The sequence below is a fragment of the Narcine bancroftii genome, chromosome 10, assembly GCF_036971445.1.
Source record: "Narcine bancroftii isolate sNarBan1 chromosome 10, sNarBan1.hap1, whole genome shotgun sequence".
NCBI classification, from domain to species: Eukaryota; Metazoa; Chordata; class Chondrichthyes; order Torpediniformes; family Narcinidae; genus Narcine; species Narcine bancroftii.
In genome coordinates, this window is record NC_091478.1 from 95,348,527 (window position 1) to 95,370,664 (window position 22,138).

The window sequence follows — 22,138 nt, forward strand, 5'->3', positions numbered from 1 at the left end:
TGATTTAATGGAATTCCTTTCTGGTTGCAATCTTTAATCCAGATCATAAAAAGGTGTTCCATGGCAGAACTTCTCGGTCTACAAATCACTTTAGATGCTGTTGCCATTCTATGTTCTTTAATTTTAACTTTATACCTTTGTGCTATTTTAGCAAATGATGCACCATCTTCATGTTGCTGTGTATCACCTTCACCGCATTTCCTTTTTCCATTTATATTGTTTGTAATGATGTACTTTTATACAACACAATCAGATTACAGAGCAGACATGGTCTTCCTGCTCAGAGTCTAGAGCAGTGGTTTTCAAACTTTTTCTTTCCACTCACATACCACCTAAGTAATCCCTATGCCATAGGTGCTCTGTGATTAGAAAGAGATTACTTAAAGAGAGTGGAAAGAAAAAGTTTGAAAACCACTGTTTTTAATCATATCTAATTGACTTGTTGTGTGCACGGATTCATAACTCCAAAGGAAATGGGCCAATGGCAATTTTTCTCAAGCAAAATATTTCAGTAACCATTGGGCCTAGAGCAGTGGTTCTTAACCTTTTTTTTCCTCACTCATATACCACCTTAAGTAATCCCTTACTAATCAAAGGGCAGCATCACGTGTATCGTACAGCATACTCTCTCACAATGCTGACTCAACCACACTCGCTGTCTCTGTAGCAATCACGTGAATGAGTGCACAGTAAGCAATCCATCATGTCTACTAGACGCCCATGTGTCTCTCCTGCTTCTGGTGAGAAGAGAAAGAGGAAAGCAATTACTCTGGAGACAAAATTCAAGATATTTGCTCAGCATGAAGCCGCTAATGGCTATAGCACGAGTTAAGATTTTTCCAATTGTCGATCTCGACTCTCTCTCTCTCTCTCTCTCTCTCTCTCTCTCTCTCTCTCACTCAAGAGATTTGCAAGAGCTGACAGGCAGATACAGGATGCTCTTGCTTGCTACAGAGAAATTTACATTGAAAAGAAGAAACAATCAATCCAGTCAAAAATTGATATCTTCCTAAAGGAGTCCATGCCTGTTATGCTATCAACAAGAGTCGATGATGCAGTACATTCTACAAGCTTTTCCCAAGCATCATCAGAAGAGAGTGAAATTGATGACCCTGTATCTTTAGAATCCTCACCATTCAGAAATTATTAGTTCAATGCTTCAAACATTCTTCAGGCCCAGTGTGTTTTCAGCTGTGTACGTTAATGGTTTTATTCAGTGTGAAATAAAGGTATTCTACATTTAATTATAAAAAATCGTAGGTGCAACTTACAATTTTTCAACTTACGATGGGAGTGCTGGAACGTAACCGCATTGTAAGTTGATGACAACCTGTATTAAAATTATAAAACCGTTTTATTATCAAAATCTATGCTATAGAATACCATGTTTTACAGGGTGTGCCTGTAGTTACAAATGGTTGTATTATAATGTGACTAGTGAGTCCACTGTGGTGAGATAGGTTGGAGACTAAATGCTGGCTCAAGCCATTGGGAGAACACTTGGGTATTCCAAATAGTGGCTTTGGATTTTTTAAAATCTCCTCAGAGAACAGGTAGGTCTGTGATTTAAGGTCGCCTTCAAAAGTTGGCAGTGTAGCTGGCACTACACTGACTCTTGACAGAATGCAACTCCAGAGACAAATGTTAACCTGGATTTTGGTTCCTGTGTAGAGTCCTTCCTTTGCAAGTGTCCATTGTGGAATATTGGAACATTCTGTTATTTTAAAATGGGCAAACAAGTAGTTAAGACTAACTAAATTATCTGTGGCCACAGGTTTGAGGATGCTGGGATTATACTGAAATGGTTGTTTGAAACCGGGCTGTGAAAAATGTGCTTTGGGCAGGCAACTTTATTAATTGGCAGCCGTTTTTAATTTGTCTCTAAGATGTGCTGATGAGCTGCATTTGTTGACAGTAATTGATTAGGATTATCTGACCACATCAATAACCTGGATGCAACAGGTAGGAGGTGGGCATCTAGGGAAGATATTAATGGCATTTTCCCACAATCTGCTCAGTCTTCCCCACTTGCTGTGCTGGGGGTGGCAATGTCTAGCTTTCTTGCAATGTAGTGGGTTAAGTCTTCACTGTGTGGTTCATGTATTCCCCACCACTTCCAAACCATTCCTTTGTTAGTCTCTAAATGTCAGGAACTTCAAAGTCATTGTTTTCCCATTCCCCATCACAAACAGGTCCATCGTCTCAGAGAAAATTAGACAATTTGGATTGTGCATCCAATCCTTTACTTAAGCTGCGGAAACTCTTGCACAGACCATCATGACTTCTAGAGTGAAAGGTAGAAAGCACACACCAACTATAGAGTGGTGAAAACTGCAAGGGTATACAAGTTTCCAGGGTAAAGGTCAGAGGCTCATGAAGCCGTAGGCAAATATGGAATTGGAGATAGTGGGGATATGGGAACAAGTTTCAGAATTTGGATTCGGTATTGATCAAGAACTAAAGTAAGTCTGAAAGTACAGAGGTGATGATGTGTGGTGAGATTTGGTGGGATTGAGCAGTGCAGCTATGAAATAGGCTCTTTGGCTCACATTCTTTGTGTTGGCGATGCAAATTAATGAACTGGGCAGATTTGGGTAATCCCTGATTCTTGAGGGACGGAGGCCAAAGGAAGATGTTGGTATATGGGGCCAATGCCATTGGTGAAGGACAGGGAGGCATTTAAATATGGCATTGTGTATACATTTGCTCTCTCTGGCGGTGATATTTCATATAATGTCTTTACTTTGTGTTCCCAGGATGATCCCCCAGCCATGAACTTTGTGACTGCAGCTGCTAACCTGAGAATGCACATCTTCAGCATTAACATGAAGAGCAAGTTTGATGTGAAATGTAAGATTTGCTCGTTGAATGTTGATGCTGAAATATTCCATGAAGGACTCATAGAAACACATCCAGCATTGCTGTTATGCCTTTGACCTCCAAGGGTTTCCAAGTAGTTACTAGCTGTAGAAAAACTGGCTAGCTTCCCTCCCTCTTTATCTTGAACACCAAGCTCCTTTGTCTTACAGAACACCAGCAGCTCGATCAGCAACTCCAGGACCTGAAGCTGGCACCAGTAGGGCCTCGTGCTTCCTTCCTTTCGTGCCTGCCATCCTGGGGAGTTTGTTTAAATGCTTCTGTTGTTTCTGTGTCAGTGTCTTGAACTTGGAGAGCACTAGCACTTCAGGCAACATGCAAATGCCTCTGAAGTGCAGAGGTGGATCTCAGCATCCTAACCAGTGGCGTTGGCAGCTTTTCACTCTATCCACCTTTCAACATAATACAGTCATTCCATGGCCATCTTTCGAATTCCAGCTGTTCCTTTTGAACTTAAATTCTTCAGCTGCCATGGTGGCATTTCCATTTCAAGATCAGTGGGCACCCTGCTATTCTACCCCCGTGGGAATTCTGCCACTCCCAACCCATCCCCACATTCCCACAACTGCTACCCAACCTGAAAGCTAATGGATCTGAGTCACCTAACGCGGACAGATTACTACATTAGCAGCAAGCTGTCCTGATTGTCATGGCATTTCCATTCTCTCCAATTAACCTTCACCTCCATTGTCTCTCAATAATTTATCATCCTCTTCCTTAATTCAAAGACTGCTTCCATCTCATTTTGAGGAAGAGTTCCAGACACTCGTGACCTGTTGAAAGTGGAAATTTTGCTGTGTTAGATAACCAACTCTTTATTTTTCAACAATCACACCTGGTTCTGAATTTCCCTACAAGAAATACCCTCTCTGCATCCAACCTTTAAACAAATCTTGGAACCTTGAGGGTTTCAATCATGTTGCTTCCCTTCCAAAATCCAATGGAAATTAGGCTGGCCTGTCCAACCTTTCCCCAGTGGCAAACCTCCTGTTTCACCAACCTGGGCTCTTCTGTAGCTTCCAATTTCCAAATGACATCTATTTCTGGGAGGTAAATGTAGGTACAAGGAAAAAAGTAAATACTTTGCGTATGCAATAAATAGCCAGGTGATCTATTTTTAATGTTGGTTAGGTTCTAGCTAGTACAGTCATGCGCCGCATAATGTCTGACCACATACAAGTCTGTGGCCCAATAAGGTTATAATAGAGTTCAGAAATCCCAATCAGAGCATGGGTCATAGTGGATGTAACATAGTGAAAAAAAATTAAAAAGTTTAATTTAGTGTAAGTTTAGTATCTTTTGTATATTTTATTTATTCAACATATATAATTCAAAAATTAAGAACATTGTAACAGTTTACATAATAAAAAAAATCAAGTGTGTGTTGAAAATCTATTTATAAAAACTAAAAAAAACTACAAACTACAAAAAACCCTAGTGACCCTCCCTCCCCCCAAATTAATCTAAGCCCAAAACTAATATATAAAATATTCGTTGTAAAACTATTACAAATAATTAAGTTGGATTGCATCAGTTGACACTCAAAGACCTCAAAAACATCATAAAATATTTATATTTTTAGGGAAAATTTCACTGATCAAGAAAAATATTATAAATTCAATTTTAATTTCATTATTTTTGCATACGGACCCCAAATTTGCAAAAATGAAAATTATTTATCCCTTAAATTATACGTAATTTTTTTTTCAAAAGGAACACAGCTTTGAATTTCAGCGTGCCATCTGTCTAATGTTAAAGAAACATTAGATTTCCATGTTACAGTGACACATTTCCTTGCTATTACTAAGACCAATTTAACAAACTTGAATTGAGAATCTGGTAACAATAATTTAGGAGTAACACTTTCAAAATTTCCTAGCAAAAACAATTCAGGATTTAAAAGAAAATTCACTCCCATGATCCGTTGTAGAAATTTACAAACAGAAAAAAATAATGTGTTAAATGGTATATCATATTTAACCATTAATTGATCAGAAGACATCAATATTATTATGATAACAATCCCCTAAATTAAAAATCCCCTTATTGTACCATATATTAATAAAAGGGTTATCTTTTGGAAAAAAAACCAAAGGATTAAATATTGGTGTTTGTAATGAAAGAATATATCCATCAACTTCTAATTTAACTTTATTCCAAATATTCAACAAATGTTTTAATATCGGAACTTCCTTATCTATTACATTAGATTTAAAATCCCATTTATAAATGAACTCATCTGATTTAACCTCTCCTATCTTATCCATGGTGGATAAAGACTAAAAAATTTTAATTGTGCTGTTCTATAATAATTTTTAAAATTGGGAAGTTGTAATCCTCCCTGTTCATATTTCCATATTAATTTTTCTAATGATTTTCTTACCATCTTCCCTTTCCAAAGAAATTTCCTAACTTGTTTATTTAAATCCTGAAAAAAATTTGAGGTATAGATATAGGTAAAGTTTGAAATAAATATTGAAGTCGTGGGAAAATATTCATTTTAATAGAGTTAACTCTCCTAATTAAGGTAATCGATAAACTAATCCATTTCTTGAAATCTTGTTCTATTTTTTTAAATAATTTAATTTATATACATTTTTAAAGTTAGTATCCATATGTATACCTCAATATTTAATCTTATCTGTCCATTTAAAATGAACCTCTTGTCTACATTATGAATAATCTCCTTCTACAATCTCCATTATTTCACTTTTATCTCAATTTATCTTGTATCCCAAAATTTTCCCATAGCCTAACAAATGGCTATAAAGTCTTGGTAATGATATTTGTGGTTGAGTTAAATAAACTAATTTCATGTTGTATCTTAAATCCCTTAAATTGTTGATCATCTCTAATTTTTTGTTCGTGGTTCTATAGCTAAATCAAACAAAGTTGGTGATAAAGGATATCCCTGCCTACTAGATCTACTTAATTTAAAAGGTTGAGATATCTGTCCATTAGTAATCATTTTAGGCTCAGGACTTCTATATAAGGCCTTAATCCAATTTATAAAATTAATACCAAAACCAAATTCACTTCACACCTTAAATTTAGTATCTTGTACAGTACAGAACTGTACCAGCAACAGCCTCCAGACTCACCCACACTATGTTAGCCCTGCAAGCTCCAATTGAGCTAAGTACAGATTGCATATTAGTCTATGTATACAGTAGTGTATGTTTACAATGTATTATTATATTATGTATACAGTATTGTACAGTATTAACCTACTTAACCCATATATTACCTTGCCAGATACATTAGCTGAAATATAGTACTGTATGTGTACAGTATTGGCTATTTATTCAACACAAGTACTCTACAGTATCCTATATAGCTTTGCTGAGTATATAATATGGTATTTCTACAACGTCCAAATCACATAATGTATCGTGGATGTTAGACATTGCATGCCTGTATATGTTAAATCGTAGAATCTATGGAATGGAATGAGGCCTAGGCCTAGGCCCTTGGTGCATGTGTCAGCTCCTTGAGATGGCCCTCTAGCACAAACCTCAATGGACTAGATATTCTGGGGAAAGGATTTGGCCTCACAGCCAAACCTACAAATTGATGAATGTTGGATGATGCTGAGATTAATTGAGGCTTTGTGGTGTGCCATGGTGTAAATGTGGTTCACCCTCTGCAGCTGTGACTCATTGTGGAGCGCCTTATCTCAAATTTGGGTCGCTAGCCTGGACGGAGACTGATTGTCCACACTGAGCAAATGCTGCAATGTCAAAGGTCCTACCTATCAAATAAAATGTAAAACTTCAGCACTCTGCCTCTTGAAATGGGGCTAAAAGATCCCACTGTACTAGTTCGAAAGTGATTTTTTTTTTTACCCCGTTTCCAGGTCGATATTTATTTCCTCAATCAACATTATTAAAATGGGTTATCATATCATATATCTGATAAGGTTTGGGAAAGATTGCTGTGCATTGATTGTGGTACCTTCCTGCATTATTGTCAGTGACTGCATTCCATAAGCATTATATGTGTTAAGGCAGCCTTTCTCAGCGGGGCCCCTACGGCTCTCTCCGGGAGTCCAAGCACCTTGTGTAACATACATACATGTTTTTTTTTATATAGTCGGTAGAAGTATGGAAGAAACCTAAACTTGACTGCTTCACGGGGAACTTTGAGCAGTGTTCCAAGGGGGTCCATAGCCAAGAAAAGGTTGACAGTGGCTGCCTTAAGATATGCTGTTGGTCACAAAAGGAGTTGTGTACAAAGAAAACTACTCGAGCAGTGTTTAGAGAGAGAAACAAAGACCTTTCCTCAGAGCTTAAGATGTTTTTCTTGCAATTATAATAAAAAAAGTGGTGACTTGGACTAGTTGGGCATGAAACGGTTGTCCAGGAAAGAATTAATAGATTGGGGAGAAAATCATAAACACTGCAGGTGTTTACAGATCACAGTAGTAGATATAGAAACAAATCACATTTTGGATTCTGTATTGAAGCACTCCTTAAATGCCTGCTCTCACTGCCAGTGGTCAGGCCCACCGTTGCTTTGGTGGAGATGTCAAGAATGGAAATAATGCAAAGTGCCTTAGTCATACAGCATTGTTAATTGGCTTTTTTGCTCATAGCCATGGCAGGAAATATTATCCCAGCAATCGCCACCACGAATGCAGTGATAGCTGGCCTGATTGTTTTGGAAGGACTGAAGATTCTCTCTGGAAACCTGGAACAATGCAGGACAGTAAGTTTTGGGAGAAATTTGGGGAAAGTGGAGAGAAAGGCTCTGGTGGCTTAAGTCAATGATGTACATGTTGGTTTCTGTGAAGCCCTCTGGTTCTGGTCACTTTGGCCAAGAGAGGGCTCCTTCAATGGAGCACGTAAAAACTGCAGATGCTGAAATCCTAAGCAAACGAAGAGGAGCTGGAGAGGTTCAATGGGTCAGGCAGCATCCACAGTCGACATTTCTGGTTGTGACTTGTACTCAATAAAGGGTCCCAACCCTAAACGTCTATTTTTCTCTGTGGATGCAGACTCGATGAGCCCCTTTAGCTACTGTTTGCTCCTTCATCAGTGCCTGGGGAAGGCTGCTTCTGGTACAAATGTGGCAGATAATGTGGAATATGGATAAACATGAAGGGAGAAATGAAAGATGGTGGGAGGAAGGTGGATGATCGTGTGGAGCATGATTGGCTTGTCTCAGCTCTGAACCCTCTGTATGTTGTAGTCTTAAACAAGGAAAATGGGCGAATAAACTCCTCACTGAATCACTCCATCCCCAGAGCAGGAAATGACCTGCTTGTTGGTGTTATTCCTCTGCGGGCAGGGAATGGGCAAGTAAATTCTTAGTTATAGACAGTTCTGATTCTTCGGAGGGTGGTTATGATTTTGTTGGATGCCTATTTCCTGTCAGCATTATAAACCTTTGAGTTTTCTGGTTGTAGATCTTTTTGAACAAGCAGCCCAATCCCCGAAAGAAATTGCTCGTTCCGTGCACCCTGGATCCTCCGAATCCTGGCTGTTACGTCTGCTCGGTCAAGCCAGAAGTCACAGTCAAACTCAACACCCAGAAAGTCTCCGTCCAGATGCTGCAGGACCGGGTACTGTGTGTGTCAGTGACAAGTGGATGTATGGTCACAATTCCACGTTTTTCCTCGCCCATTTCACACCTATCGTCCAGACTCATCCCCAAGTTCAGGTCCTGATCGACCACAATCTCACGAGGCAACAGGTCAGGCACCAGTGCATGAACATACCATGAAAGCTGGCTGGACTACATAGACTTCTGTTAGACCTGAAGTAATCTAAACTGCTCATTTTTCCAGAATTGTACTGCACTACAGAGAGGATCTTTAATTTCTTACTCCAATGCAAAAAAAAATTTAAGCACCTCGTACCGTGGAGTCTGCAGCCTTGATCCCAAACTTGCATCTTTTTATCTTGTTCTCGACCATTCTCCCACTGAACTGCTTAATGCCCAATTTCCCTTCTGGGCACCTACTTCAGCTGACTTTATCAACAACTGTCTGCATCTGCTGTCTTCCGCTATTTCAAATCGTCATTGTTCTCAAAAGAAACACCTTTGTTCATCTGTTTGTCCCCTTTCCTCATTGTGGTCCTTGAACAAAGAGCAGCTCTCAAAATTCGTTCTGCACTATTATACATGTTTCAATTTGGTTTCTGTCCCTGCCATGATCAAAGTTGGATATCACAGAAACCACATTTTCAGCCCATCACTCATACCTGGTTACATTAGTACCTTCTAGGTCAAGGATCTTCTGAGCATGGCAATCAAAGAATGTCTACCTTCACCACCTCCTCGGGCAGCACCAGTGGAAAAAGCCCTCTCCAATTCCCTCTAAACCGCCTACCTCTCACTCTAAATCTATAACACTCCATCATGGGATACAAGATTCTATCAACCATATTTTCCCCACACAATGTTGGACATCTCTATCATGTCATCCCTCAGCCTCCTACACTCCAAGGACATCAAACCCAGTTGACAGTTCCTTCTTGTAACTGAATTGTTTCAATCCAGGCACCCTTTCCATATTCCAGTTCCCTCAAAATGGTCTCATCCATTTACATTTAATGTATTGATTTGATTCTCCCTGTAATGTTGATGGCTGAGTTACTGTATGTATGCATGTAATAATAAAAAACATATAAAAGTTGACCCCCCCCCCATATTTAGTCCAAATATCTGGTATTTAAAAGTCAATCCCTCCTATTTTTGGCCCGATCGCCCACCCATCCATTCTCCCAACACCCCGACCATGGACTCTCACCTTGCCCCCAACCACTTGCCCATCCGAGCTCCCGATGCCCTGGCCTCTTGCCCATCAGAGTTCCCAACACCCCGGCCTTTCACCCATCCAAGCTCCCGACGCCCCAGTCAACCGAGCTCTCGACGCCCCGTCTACCTGCCCATCCAACCGCGGACTTGCCACCCAGTCCTGGCCACCCGCTCGCCATCCGAGCTCCCGGCTCCTGGATGACGCAAGTACTTACTGCTGTCAAAGAAGACTGCATGTAATAGTTGAAACCCCAAATTCTACCCTAAAAATTGGTCCACAATACGGTATCTAGTGTAGAACTATGGATCTGTTGTAATCTTCTGTGTTAAAGGCTGCATTCCTGTTTTTGATCAGATTTTGAAAGATAAATTTGGAATGGTGGCTCCAGATGTTCAGATAGAAGATGGCAAGGGGACAATCCTCATCTCTTCAGAGGAAGGAGAAACTGAAGGTACATTACTTTTCACAGTTGCAAGCCACATAGCTTAGGAGATGTCACGGTGAGTCAGAAAGACATGTGCTTCCAGTACCACCTGAAGGCCAACATTCAGGCTGATACTGTCCTGCTGCATCTCTTGAGAACATACAACTGAGTCTTGATCTGCTCTCGTGTGAAAGCACAAATGATCTCATGCTACTCGTGGTATTTTGAAGTTGTAACCAACACTTATTCCTTTCTGAACATCACCAAATAGGATATTTTGGTCTTTGCCTGGTTGTGGTCTGTGAGAGGAAGCAGTGCATAAATTGGCTTCCAACTTTCTGACATCACAGCAGTGCTCTGGTTAAAGTTTTCAGTTCCTAGGCCTTATGTGCATTTGTTTTTCTTATTGGCTGAATTTACAATACTTCTTATAAAGCCTGAATTTGGTTGTCCTGGGTCACAGCCACCAAATAGCTGTAGCTGAGATATAGGCTGAGAAATGTCTGTGGGTTGGGCACTGTGTAGCATGTCTTTCATTCTCCATTACAGCAAACAACAACAAGAACTTGTGCGAGTTTGGAATCCGTAATGGTAGCCGCCTCCAGGTGGACGATTTCTTACAAGATTATACTCTAGCTGTAACTCTCCTGCACAGGTGAGAAACATCACTTTCCTGCTTGCCTGTGCAGGTTTTATGGGATATTCCTCTGGAACTTGGCTGTCCATCTCCTGTCCTCATACCCTGAGGTACATATGGTCAGAACTGGTATTTCACTGAGGCCAGCTGAGAGACTGCAAGACCATGCCCTTGCCGAGTTGTGAAGGGAGGAACACAAAGCTTTGATCTAGAACTTCACCCCACTAGGTGGTTCAAACTGGCCCCTTTTAGCATGCTTCTCTGTATGAATTTTTTTATGGTCACATGCATTGAGATATAGTAAAATGCTTTGTTTAGCATGCTACCCAGGCAAGTCAGCTCAAACAGCAGATAGTGCAATAACAAATGTTAAACAGTAGTGTACAAAGTGGTGTAGTAGGAGGATTTAAGACTGATGATAGACACATGATCATTCAGGGGATGGAAGGAAATAGATCACATGCAGGCAGCAAATTTTCAGTTTAATGGGCATCAAGTTGAGCAGAAGGGTCTGTAGCTGTGCTACATTGTTCTATAATTCCTGGTTTCTAATTAATTCCATGGGGTGCTGACCTGTTGCTTGTGTTCTGTGTTGGTCACTTGAAGTGAAGATCTGGAGAAGGACGTCGAGTTTGAGGTGGTTGGAGATGCCCCAGACAAAGCACCTCATAAGCTGAATGAGGAAGATGGCAAGGCCATTACCAACGGCAGTGACGATGGAGCCCAGCCATCAACATCGAAAGGTAATTGTCTCCCCACCAAACTTCTCAGCAGGAGGAAGTGGGCTCCTCTTAAAATCCTACACCCCAGTGACATCACCACTCCTCCTCCTCCTCCTAAACCTCAGTGACCCTTGGCCCAGTCTGCTTGTCCTTTCCTCACAGGACCTCTCCTGGTTCCATCCATCAGTCCAGTGAATCCCCACAGCATGGTATCCAAACCCAGTGTTTCTGAGTGCAGAGGCTCGAACTGTACCTGATGTTGCCTTGTGCACCTTCAGAACCACAGCAAGACTTTCTTTTACTCTATTTCCAGTAATGATAGCACCAGCGTCTTATTTGCGATGTGAGGTTCTTGCTGTATGTTAACACTACCTTGGGTTTCACCATTAAAAAATGACTCTTCCTTCCTGAATGAATAACCCCTCCCTTCCCTGACCCACATATCCATTTGACTCCTCGCCCAATCAGGAAAGCTCACTTACCCACTGCAGTGTGTTCATCTGTCATTTAATCTCGGCCTTTGAAATTTGTTGTAAGTAGTTCCATCACGAACTCCTTCCAGCCTTTACTCATATATGTTACCCACTGGCCTATGAGCACACATTTCATGTGAAGACCTTTTGTACAGAACCTTGTCATCTACCTTTGAAAATTCAGATGGACAGCATTCACAGGTTTGAAAAAGGGCTCAGGCCTGAAATGTCAGTTATATATCTTTACCTTGTTTGGGCACTGCTCGATCTGCTGAGTTCCCCTAGCATTTCTGTTTTTAACTGCAATCACAGCATCTGCAGAATTTTATGTTTAACTCACTTATTTAACTCTCCAGCCAGTTAGATATTGAATTATTGTCACGTGTATTGAGAAAGTGTAAAACTTTGTTTTGGGTGCTATCCAGGCAAGTCCACCTGTTGTTCAGTGCAACAGAAGCACAGGTGTAGATTGTTGTGTTAACAGAGAAATAGTTCCTTTAAAACAAGGACATTGTCATTTTTACTAATGAGAAGTCCAAGAGTCTGAATGTAGTCTGAAAGTCCTTGAATCTGGTGTCTGTACTTTCAAACTTGTGCACCTTCTTCCTGACAGGAGGTGGGGGAGAGACAAGAGTGTTACCGGGGTGGGATGGATCAGCTTTCCTGAGGCTGAGGAAAGTGTAGACTGAGTCGATGGAGGAAAGCAGCTTTGAATAATGTTAGAGGGTCGATATTTGAAAGCAGTTCCCAGAAGGTGTATGCATTTACAGTGAAACCCGAGAGTATGGTCTGGACCCAGGGTAACATCAGTCCCACACCAGTGTGCAGTGGCTTAACTAAACACACGTGGTCAACTATTGTCTGGCCAATAAATTCTTTTAAATCTTAACTTAAACTTATGCCCTTAATTTTAGACTCTTCTGTCCTGGGAAATGTCTATAACTACTTACCTTATCTATAGCCCACAAAAGGTACTCTCTCAACTTCCATCACTCCTGGGAAAAGAGTCCCAGCTTCTTGTAACCCAAGCCCATCCTCATTCATCTTTTTTGCACCTTCTCCAAATTAACAATGATGAAAGAATTTAAATTTAGTCTTACAGCACTTTAACAGGCCCTTTTGGCCCACGACCCCGTGATGCCCAAATAGCCTAATTAACCTTCAACCCCCAGTACATTTTGCCCCCCGGTACATTTTAAATTTAGTCTTACAGCACTTTAACAGGCCCTTTTGGTCCATGAGCCCGTGATGCCCAAATAGCCTAATTAACCTACAACCCCCAGTACATTTTGAACAGTGGGAGGAAACCAGAGCCCCTGGGGAAAACCCACACAGACATGGGGAGAACATACAAACTCTTTACAGATAGCACTGGATTCGAACCCAGTCCCGATCGCTGGCGCTGTAACAGCAATGCACTCACCACTATGCTAGCCATAAATACTTGAAGGGGAATAAATAAAATATACAAAAAAGAATTTGAAGGGGCAACATCTTCAGGGCTCTGGGGAAAGAGCAGAGGGGAGGGATGTAATGAAAAGCCTGATGAGTCAAATCTTGCCATGTACCAGTCACTGGTGCTGCAGTTAGCACAAGGCACAGACCTCCTTAATAATTGTGTCCTGTTCTTCAGCTGCAGAGCAGGATGACATGCTGATCGTTGACTCTGATGAAGAGATGCCCTCATCCAGCAGAGCCGAGGCTAATATGGAGAGCCGAAGCCTGAAGAGGAAGCTGGAGGAGGAGACGGAAGTAGTGGCCATTAAGCGACGGTGTCCCGAGGAGGATGACGATATCATCGCACTGGATTGAGCGAGGTTGGGGTTCTCCCCTGGCCTGAGCTTTCTGGTGTGACATGGTGTGGTCAGGGAGACCATAAGATGGGCTGGGGAGTTGTTAGGGAGGTGAGGGTTGGTGGATTAAGTCCCAACTTTCACCTATCAGGTCAAAGCAACAGGTGGGGAGAGGGTTTGAAAGACACCAGGAGCAGCTCCAGGGCACCCATTAAACGAATTTGGGGAGCAATGTTTGTCAAGTTGCTCAATGTAAACTATCACCCAAATGTTGGTTCGCTGCTCTTTGTAAAACCGTTCTCTAGAATGAGCTCAACCTGCTTCACCTCCCCCTCAATCTACTTATGAAATTCGCTGTTGATGAAGTATTAAAACATTCCTCTTTGTATGACTTCAGATCCAACAGCGACATGTTTTGTAAATTGCTGTAAACATTTAATTTCTCCCCAGCCCTGTTTGTACTTCCTGACATTTCAGCCCCTTTTGTCAGATTAAGGGGACTTTCCTTGTGTCTTGTTACAGTTTGTAGTTATTTATATGTGACTTTTGTATAACACAGATATCCTAACTTTTCTTTGTTCATAATTTACCAAACCCCATTGATCAGATTGTGAATGGCCCATGCCCAGGAGGTGTCTCCCTGTCTTTCTGGGACTCGGGTAGTACTCTGTATCAAGGTTTTGTAGCAGAGGGCCAGGGCATTTTCACAACAGTCGTCATGTTCCATGAAGAGGGGAGAAACAATAGATTGGAATTTGCCACAGGACTGTTCTGCATCCAGTCTCAATCTGATCAACCTGTTCAATGTTTACAGAGATATGTTGCAGATAGTGGAGCTGGAAATATTTTTGTAGCAAATTGACATTGTTGTTTCATTAGTTTTTTTTGTATCCAACTCAACTATAAACGTTAAAAAAAAATGCTTTGTTATGAATGCCATGTTTCCTGATTAAAACGTTCATTGTGTAAAGTACCTGACTCTTGCAGCTGGGTCAAAGATGAAATATGAATTCATGCAATGTTCTTAGTTCTTCATCATTTGTGGAACCTTTTGGGAGTTGGGGGGGAGGAAGAGCCCATAATATTGATATCTGGTTGAAAGTGTATGGAAGGAGAGTTGCTTGTTGTTGGTAAGAGAATGCACTGGAATTTGATAATGGTGAATCAGTGGAGGTTAACATTTGTGTTCATAGATCAGAGATCTTTAGGTCTCTCATGATTAAGGAGATCAAGGGATGTGGTTAGTGATGATGGAAAATAGCAGAGGTAGATCAGCCATGAGCCTGAATGGTAGAGCAAGCTGGAGGGAACGAATAGCATGCTGTAATGTTAGGTTCCACCTCGTTAAACCACCTGTCCCATCCTTTGACCAGTGCTGGCTAGCAAAGCTTTGGAAGGATTTTCTGACTTTGGAAGGAAGCCAACAGAGTTTGCAAGAGTTAAATTTCAAGGAGATTTTGTGGAGATTTCAAGGAGAATATGGATAATTGATTCAAGATATTGAAATAAAACAATAAATGAGAAGAAACTAATTTGACTGGGGACCCTTGGAGTAAAGACATAATTTAAAACAAATAGATTTTTCAACAGTGAAGATCTGGTCAATTGAAAGTCTGTGGTTCATAGATATATGTTTGATACGAAGCAAGATGAACAAAGTTAGATGTATGGAATTTGGTCATAGATTTGCTGAGTGTCAAAACAGACTTTGGGGCTAAATGGTCTGCTCACAGTAACAGGATCCATGCTTTCAGTAACACTCTTCACCCATTGCTGAAAGCTACTTTTCATTCATGCACATATTTCCATCTGGTCACTTTTAGCCTTGGGTTTATTGTCTAGTCGTTGACAGGGAACAACTAGCCTCACTCGACTAATTGCAGGGACAAGAGGCTTGACTGATCATGAACAGCTGAAGAAATTATATCTTAACTTTTTTGGAATTTAGAAGAGAGAGGGGTGACCTTGAAAATATTAGATCAGAGGGTTTAACAGGAGATGTCAAAAGATGTTTCTGCAAGTGGGAGAGCCTTGACTTGGTTACAGGATTTTTCTCTTTGGCTTGGCTTCGCGGACGAAGATTTATGGAGGGGGTAAAAAGTCCACGTCAGCTGCAGGCTCGTTTGTGGCTGACCAGTCCGATGCGGGACAGGCAGACACGATTGCAGCGGTTGCAAGGGAAAATTGGTTGGTTGGGGTTGGGTGTTGGGTTTTTCCTCCTTTGCCTTTTGTCAGTGAGGTGGGCTCTGCGGTCTTCTTCAAAGGAGGCTGCTGCCCGCCAAACTGTGAGGCGCCAAGATGCACGGTTTGAGGCGTTATCAGCCCACTGGCGGTGGTCAATGTGGCAGGCACCAAGAGATTTCTTTAGGCAGTCCTTGTACCTTTTCTTTGGTGCACCTCTGTCACGGTGGCCAGTGGAGAGCTCGCCATATAATACGATCTTGGGAAGGCGATGGTCCTCCATTCTGGAGACGTGACCCATCCAGCGCAGCTGGATCTTCAGCAGCGTGGACTCGATGCTGTCGACCTCTGCCATCTCGAGTACCTCGACGTTAGGGGTGTGAGCGCTCCAATGGATGTTGAGGATGGAGCGGAGACAACGCTGGTGGAAGCGTTCTAGGAGCCGTAGGTGGTGCCGGTAGAGGACCCATGATTCGGAGCCGAACAGGAGTGTGGGTATGACAACGGCTCTGTATACGCTTATCTTTGTGAGGTTTTTCAGTTGGTTGTTTTTCCAGACTCTTTTGTGTAGTCTTCCAAAGGCGCTATTTGCCTTGGCGAGTCTGTTGATAGACAACGGTTACAGGATTAGTGGTGAAGGAACTATACAGAAAGAGGTGACCTCAGAGAGTTGTGGAGGTGGATCATTGAAAGGTATTTAAAGAAGAAGTTGACAAATATTTTGAAAGATCAGGAATTGAGAGCAATAGGGAACTGACGCAAAGAGGTTGAGGCCTGAGATAGATCAGCCATGATCATATTGAATGGTGAGGCAATCTTGAAGGGCTGAGTGGCCCATTACTGAAGAGCAAGTGGCCCAGGATTTCTGACGATGCGTCTGAACCGTGTACCAAGAGCATACCTGGATCACTCGCCAAATGGGACCTCAATGAAAAAACTACTCTAGCCTCTGCAGCAACAGGACTTTGTTTGAGAATCCTGTCATAGATGCTTTAAAGCCTCTGAAAATAGAATCACACCATGTAACCCACACCCTCAGCCTAGCTGGCTGTCACTGCACTTAAATGCTGTGAATGTTTTCCAATCTTTCTGACTGTCAAAAATAATTGAAAGATTGGGAAGTAAATTATTGAAAAGATGAATAATAAAGCACTTCTTATAAAAAAAATTAAATCATCTCAAATGGAACCTAAAAGTACGAAGATAATTTGCGGTTCTTCATAGCTGTTCGCTGTTGGAGCCTTTGGGACAGAATTCCTTTGCCAGGCCTGACCTGGGTCGGTGTGTCCACGTGGAATTTCCGCATCTGTGCTGGGTAATTTCTGAAGCTTCATGCCTCCCAGCAGCATTCTATGAGAGTCCCATAGTGGAAAAAAATACCCATGTTCAGTGTTGGTGTAATGATAAAAAGTTTATTGTCATACACATTGTACAATGTACATTGACATTAAAATTCTTACCTTATTGTAGCCAAACAGGTACTTGCAAAGATGAACTACAATCAGTTGCCTTGCCGTTCAGCGTGGGCGATCACGTCTCTCTCCGTCATGATCTCTGACCCTCCAAACTAGTTGTTGCCTCCCCTGTACTCCTTCAGTGAAGGTTCAAGCTGAGACCACAGTCATGAGTTCATGATTATACAAGGGAAAAATACTGAAGTGGTTTCCTGTTGCCTTCTTCAGTGTCTATACTGGACGGGTCACCCTGGCCATTGATCAGCAGATTTATCTCCCCAGCGTTTTTAGTTTTACAACCATAAATTCCAATTTGTAGAATCTGCTTGGAAAAGCCATCCAGCATCTGCAATCCATGGCTTCACGTGACCCTGATTGGGAGGCTAAGGGTGACCTCTTTTTGCTCAGCAATTACAATGTACCAACACTGGTAACTATATTATTAAGCTAATTAAATTAAAAGAGACAGTAAATACATAAGGCAGATAATAAATTTTCACATTAATCCCAGTGCAAAAAAGTGACTTGCAAAATTGCAGACAATACCTTTGTGGTGTCCGAGCTTCCCTGATTAGAAGAACGAGGAAGGTTAAGATTCTCATAGCTATTGGAAATAAACTTTTTGAACCTAGAGGTGCTGGTCTTCCCGCTTCTGTACCTTCTGCCTGAAGGTAGCATTGAGAAGTTGTGACTAGTGTGATGGGGGTTCTTGATGATGTTGACTGCCATCTTGAAGCAATGATTAACGTAGATGTCTGCAGTGAATGAGAGGTCAGAGCCTCTGATGGATTTGGCTGGGTTTGCACCCTTTGTTCCTGGGCTGGGTTTGCAGCCTGTGTTCCTGGGCACTTGAATTAGCCAAACCATGCTGTGTACAGCCAGTCAATATACTTTCCACACAGTGCACCTGTAGAAGTTCACACCCAAGGAGAAATCATGAATTGGCACAGTGCTTCCTGCAAAATTTGCCTGACCAACCATGTCTAGTTCCATCACTATCTTCACCCGGCCCTGCCTGTGTGGTAATCCATTTAACTGTGGGCCAGACTTTGTCATGTGCATACATGTACATCCAGCTCAACAAGGAATTCCAGGTAAACTGCTGACTGTAATCCTAAGATAGCTCATCAGGTGAAGAGAAGAAACACAAGAGCTGCCTGCAGATACTGGAATAAAAAGAAGCAGCAGGTAAGCCATTATCCGGTTGGCATTCTAGGTTGGATCCTTTTTGAATCTTCTAAAAGGATCCTGACCCAAAATATTAATCAACCATTTCTTGGATACTGCTTGACCCACTGAATCTTCCCAGCTTCTTTTTGTTATATCTCATCGGGTGTTTGATCTGCAATGTGAATTTGGTTTCTCTTTCTGACCTCCTGAATATTTGAAGCAGTCTCTGAGTCCTGCATTTCTTCACAGTAGTCTTTTGGATTGTGGTGAATCTTTACCTTCTTCCCTCAGTCAGTTTCTGTACCAGAAACTGTACAGAGTCTTCAGCATTTTCTTTATTCTGAGATTTCCTGCTTCTGGCTCATTCTGATTTTTCCTTGAAGAAGGGCTCGGGCTTGAAATGTTGGCGATAAATCTTTTTCTCCTATGGACACTGAAAGACTGAATGAGTTCCTCCAGCATTTAGACTACAATCACACCACCTGCAGACTTTCATGTTTCACTCTGACAGATTCTCCCCTCTCAAAGCTGGGGACCCTTCCTCCAGTCGTCTGAACATCCATGTCCGCCACCTCCATGTCTTCTGGTGACAGGGTTGACACCGTCCACTAGTACTGCAGTCACTTTAGCAGAGCCTCCCAAACCTGTGACATTATTTAGAGTCTCAACAGGGACCCTCACATCTGCCCTGGGGCCCACAGCACATTTAAGTATAAGCCATGTTTTCTCTTCACCTCATGTAATGTAAATATTTTTTATGTAGTCGGTAGGAGAGAAATATGGAAGAAACCAAAATCTGGCTGCTTCACAGGGAAGAAGGTCCATAAACGATGAACAGAGTTCTGGGGGGGGGGGGGAATAGCCAAAAAAAAGGATCTGTATTGGGCCCATTGTTGTTCGTTATATACATTAATGATCTAGATGATGGGGTGGTGAATTGGATTAGTAAATATGCAGACGATACTAAGATAGGTGGAATAGTGGATAATGAAGAAGGTTTTCAAGGATTGCAGAGGGATTTGGGCTGCTTAGAAAAGTGGGCTGAAAAATGGCAGATGGAATTTAATGCTGATAAGTGTGAGGTGCTTCATTTTGGTAAGAAGAATCAGAACAGGACATACGTGGTAAATGGGAGAGCATTGAGGAATACAGAAGAGCCGAAAGATTTAGGAGTGACGGTACATCGTTCCCTGAAGGTAGAAACTCACGTGAATAGGGTGGTGAAGAAGGCTTTTAGTATGCTGGCCTTTATCAATCATTGCATGGAATATAGGAGTTGGGAGGTGATGTTGAGATTGTATAAGACGTTGGTGCGGCCTCATTTGGAGTTCTGTGTGCAGTTCTGGTCGCCTAATTATAGGAAGGATATAAACAGAGTGGAGAGAGTGCAGAGAAGGTTTACCAGAATGTTGCCTGGGTTTAAGCATCTGGAGTATGGGGAGAGATTGGACAGATTGGGTCTTTATTCTTTGGAGCGTAGAAGGTTGAGAGGGGATTTGATAGAAGTATTTAAGATTATGAAAGGGATAGACAGAGTGGATGTGGATAGACTATTTCCGTTAAGAGGAGGAAAGTTTAAAACAAGAGGACATGAGTTAAGAATTAAGGGGCAGAGGTTTAGAGGTAACATGAGGGGGAACTTCTTTACTCAGAGAGTGGTAGCCGTGTGGAATGAGCTTCCGGGAGAAATAGTGGCGGCGGAGTCAATTGTATTATTTAAGAAAAGGTTGGACAGGTCTATGGATGAGAAGAAGATGGAGGGTTATGGGCATTGTGCAGGGAGGTGGGACTAGAAAGGGTGTTTGGTTCGGTGCGGACTAGAAGGGCCTAATGGCCTGTTTCCGTGCTGTAATTGTTATGTTATGTTATGAGAATGGCTGGACTTAGATGGCCAAGGGAGCAGGTAAATCTACCCTGACCCTGTCATTCATCACTCCGTTTTGTGAAGATATTCCTGTTCCTTCGTTCCTCATTCAGAATCCTTGCTGCTACTTCATCAATAAAAAGGAATAGTCCTGGATTGGCATCAGGTGCTTTGTGTAAATGATGCCACTGTTCACTTACGCCCACCAGCTGTCAGAATCAGAAATTATTGTCATGAACATTTCACATTTGTTGTTTTGAAGCATCACTGAAGGTCCAAACATTGCTATAAATTACATTTTAAAATTAAATAAATTAGTGCAAAAGAAAATGAAGTGAGGTAGTGACTGTGGGTCATTGTCCATTCAGAAATCTGATGGTGGAAGGGAGGAAGCTGTCCTTGTGCTGCTGGGTGTTTGTCTTCAGGCACCTGTACTTCTTTCCTTATGGTAACAGTGTAAAAAGTGCAGGACCTGGGTTGTGGGGTCCTTGAGGACAGAGGCTGCTTTGTTGAGACCCCTCCTCTTGCGGATGTCCTCAATAGAATGAAGATTGATGCCCAGGATGGTGCTGGCCGAGTTCACAACTCTCGTCTTTCTGTCTTGTGCATTGGCACCTCCATACCAGATAAGGATGCAAGTGGGCAGAATGGTCTCCTCAGTACACCTGTAGAAAATTGCAAGAGTCTGGTAACATAACCAATCTCCTCAAACTCCTCATGAAGTATAGCCGCTGGCAAGCCTTCTTCATGATTGCATTGACATGATGGCTCCAGGACATAGCTTCAAAGATGTTAACACAGGAATTTGAAGTTCTTCACCCTTTCCACTGCAGACCCCTCAATGAGAACTGGTTTGTTTGTATTCTCCTGATTTCCCCCTCCTGAAGACCACAATTAATTCCTTAGTCGTGACACCACTCAACTCGTTGATCTATCTCACTCCTGTACAGTTAACACCACTCAACTAGTTGATCTATCTCACTCCTGTACAGTTCATCATTGCCATCTTTGATTCTGCTAATTGAAATATTTGTAGATGGCAAATGAATTGTGCCTAGTCACAGAGTCTTAGGTGTAGAACAAGTAGACCAGCGGGATAAGCACGTATCCTTGATGTGCACCTGTGCCTGTCGGTGTTCCTGGACCATCTGGGCAGCCGAACCGGCACACAGTGAATGAAACAAAGGCAGAAAACTATCAGTGAGTCAGGCTGGGTCTGTGGAATGAGGCACAGCTAACATTTCAAGTCAAAGCCCCTTCATTGAGGCTGGAAGAGTCAGAAAATGAGATGGCTTTGAATTAAAGAGGGTGAGGGCAGTAAATAGTGCACAGATCGAGACCAATAGCCCAGGCTTACACCTGTGAGAAATTAATCCTTCGGGTGTGAGACGTCTTGATAAAGAGTGCCTTTGGATGATTGGGGCAAGTAAAGTAAAGTGGCAAAAGGTGGTTATGGGGCCCATGGAATAGTCATTTGCCCAAGGCTCTGATGCAACTCTCCCCAACAATGACTGATCGACAGAGCATGAAAAGGAAGTGGCCAAGACATGCCTTCAGTATTACTGATACAATGATCTTGTGTCATTTCCCCTTCTACCTCCCACACCCTCTCCACAGTTGACACTAGCCCCTGCTTTAGAAAGGATACCTTCATTGAAGGAATGACAAAGAATAAATTAGTATTGTGGAATCTAATTCATATCAAGAGCACAAAACATTTAGAAGGGGTTGGGGAGGTATGAAGGAGGGGAAAGAAAGGAAAAGTCACTGTATTTTAATG

At 42.0% G+C, this 22,138-nt stretch overlaps 1 protein-coding gene across 3 annotated transcripts in view; it reads left to right on the forward strand.

The window, feature by feature from the left end:
* The window catches only part of uba2 (ubiquitin-like modifier activating enzyme 2), a 35,351-nt gene extending 20,692 nt beyond the window's left edge, over positions 1 to 14,659 (forward strand). For all 3 annotated transcript variants that reach the window (XM_069902008.1, XM_069902006.1, XM_069902007.1), the window contains exons 11-17: positions 2,757 to 2,850; positions 7,472 to 7,584; positions 8,285 to 8,440; positions 9,995 to 10,091; positions 10,614 to 10,719; positions 11,308 to 11,444; positions 13,530 to 14,659. In XM_069902008.1, the coding sequence (XP_069758109.1) occupies positions 2,757 to 2,850; positions 7,472 to 7,584; positions 8,285 to 8,440; positions 9,995 to 10,091; positions 10,614 to 10,719; positions 11,308 to 11,444; positions 13,530 to 13,708 (882 nt within the window). In that variant the 3' untranslated portion in view covers positions 13,709 to 14,659. The remainder of the gene's footprint in view (positions 1 to 2,756; positions 2,851 to 7,471; positions 7,585 to 8,284; positions 8,441 to 9,994; positions 10,092 to 10,613; positions 10,720 to 11,307; positions 11,445 to 13,529) is intronic.
* The last annotated feature ends 7,479 nt before the right edge of the window (positions 14,660 to 22,138 follow it).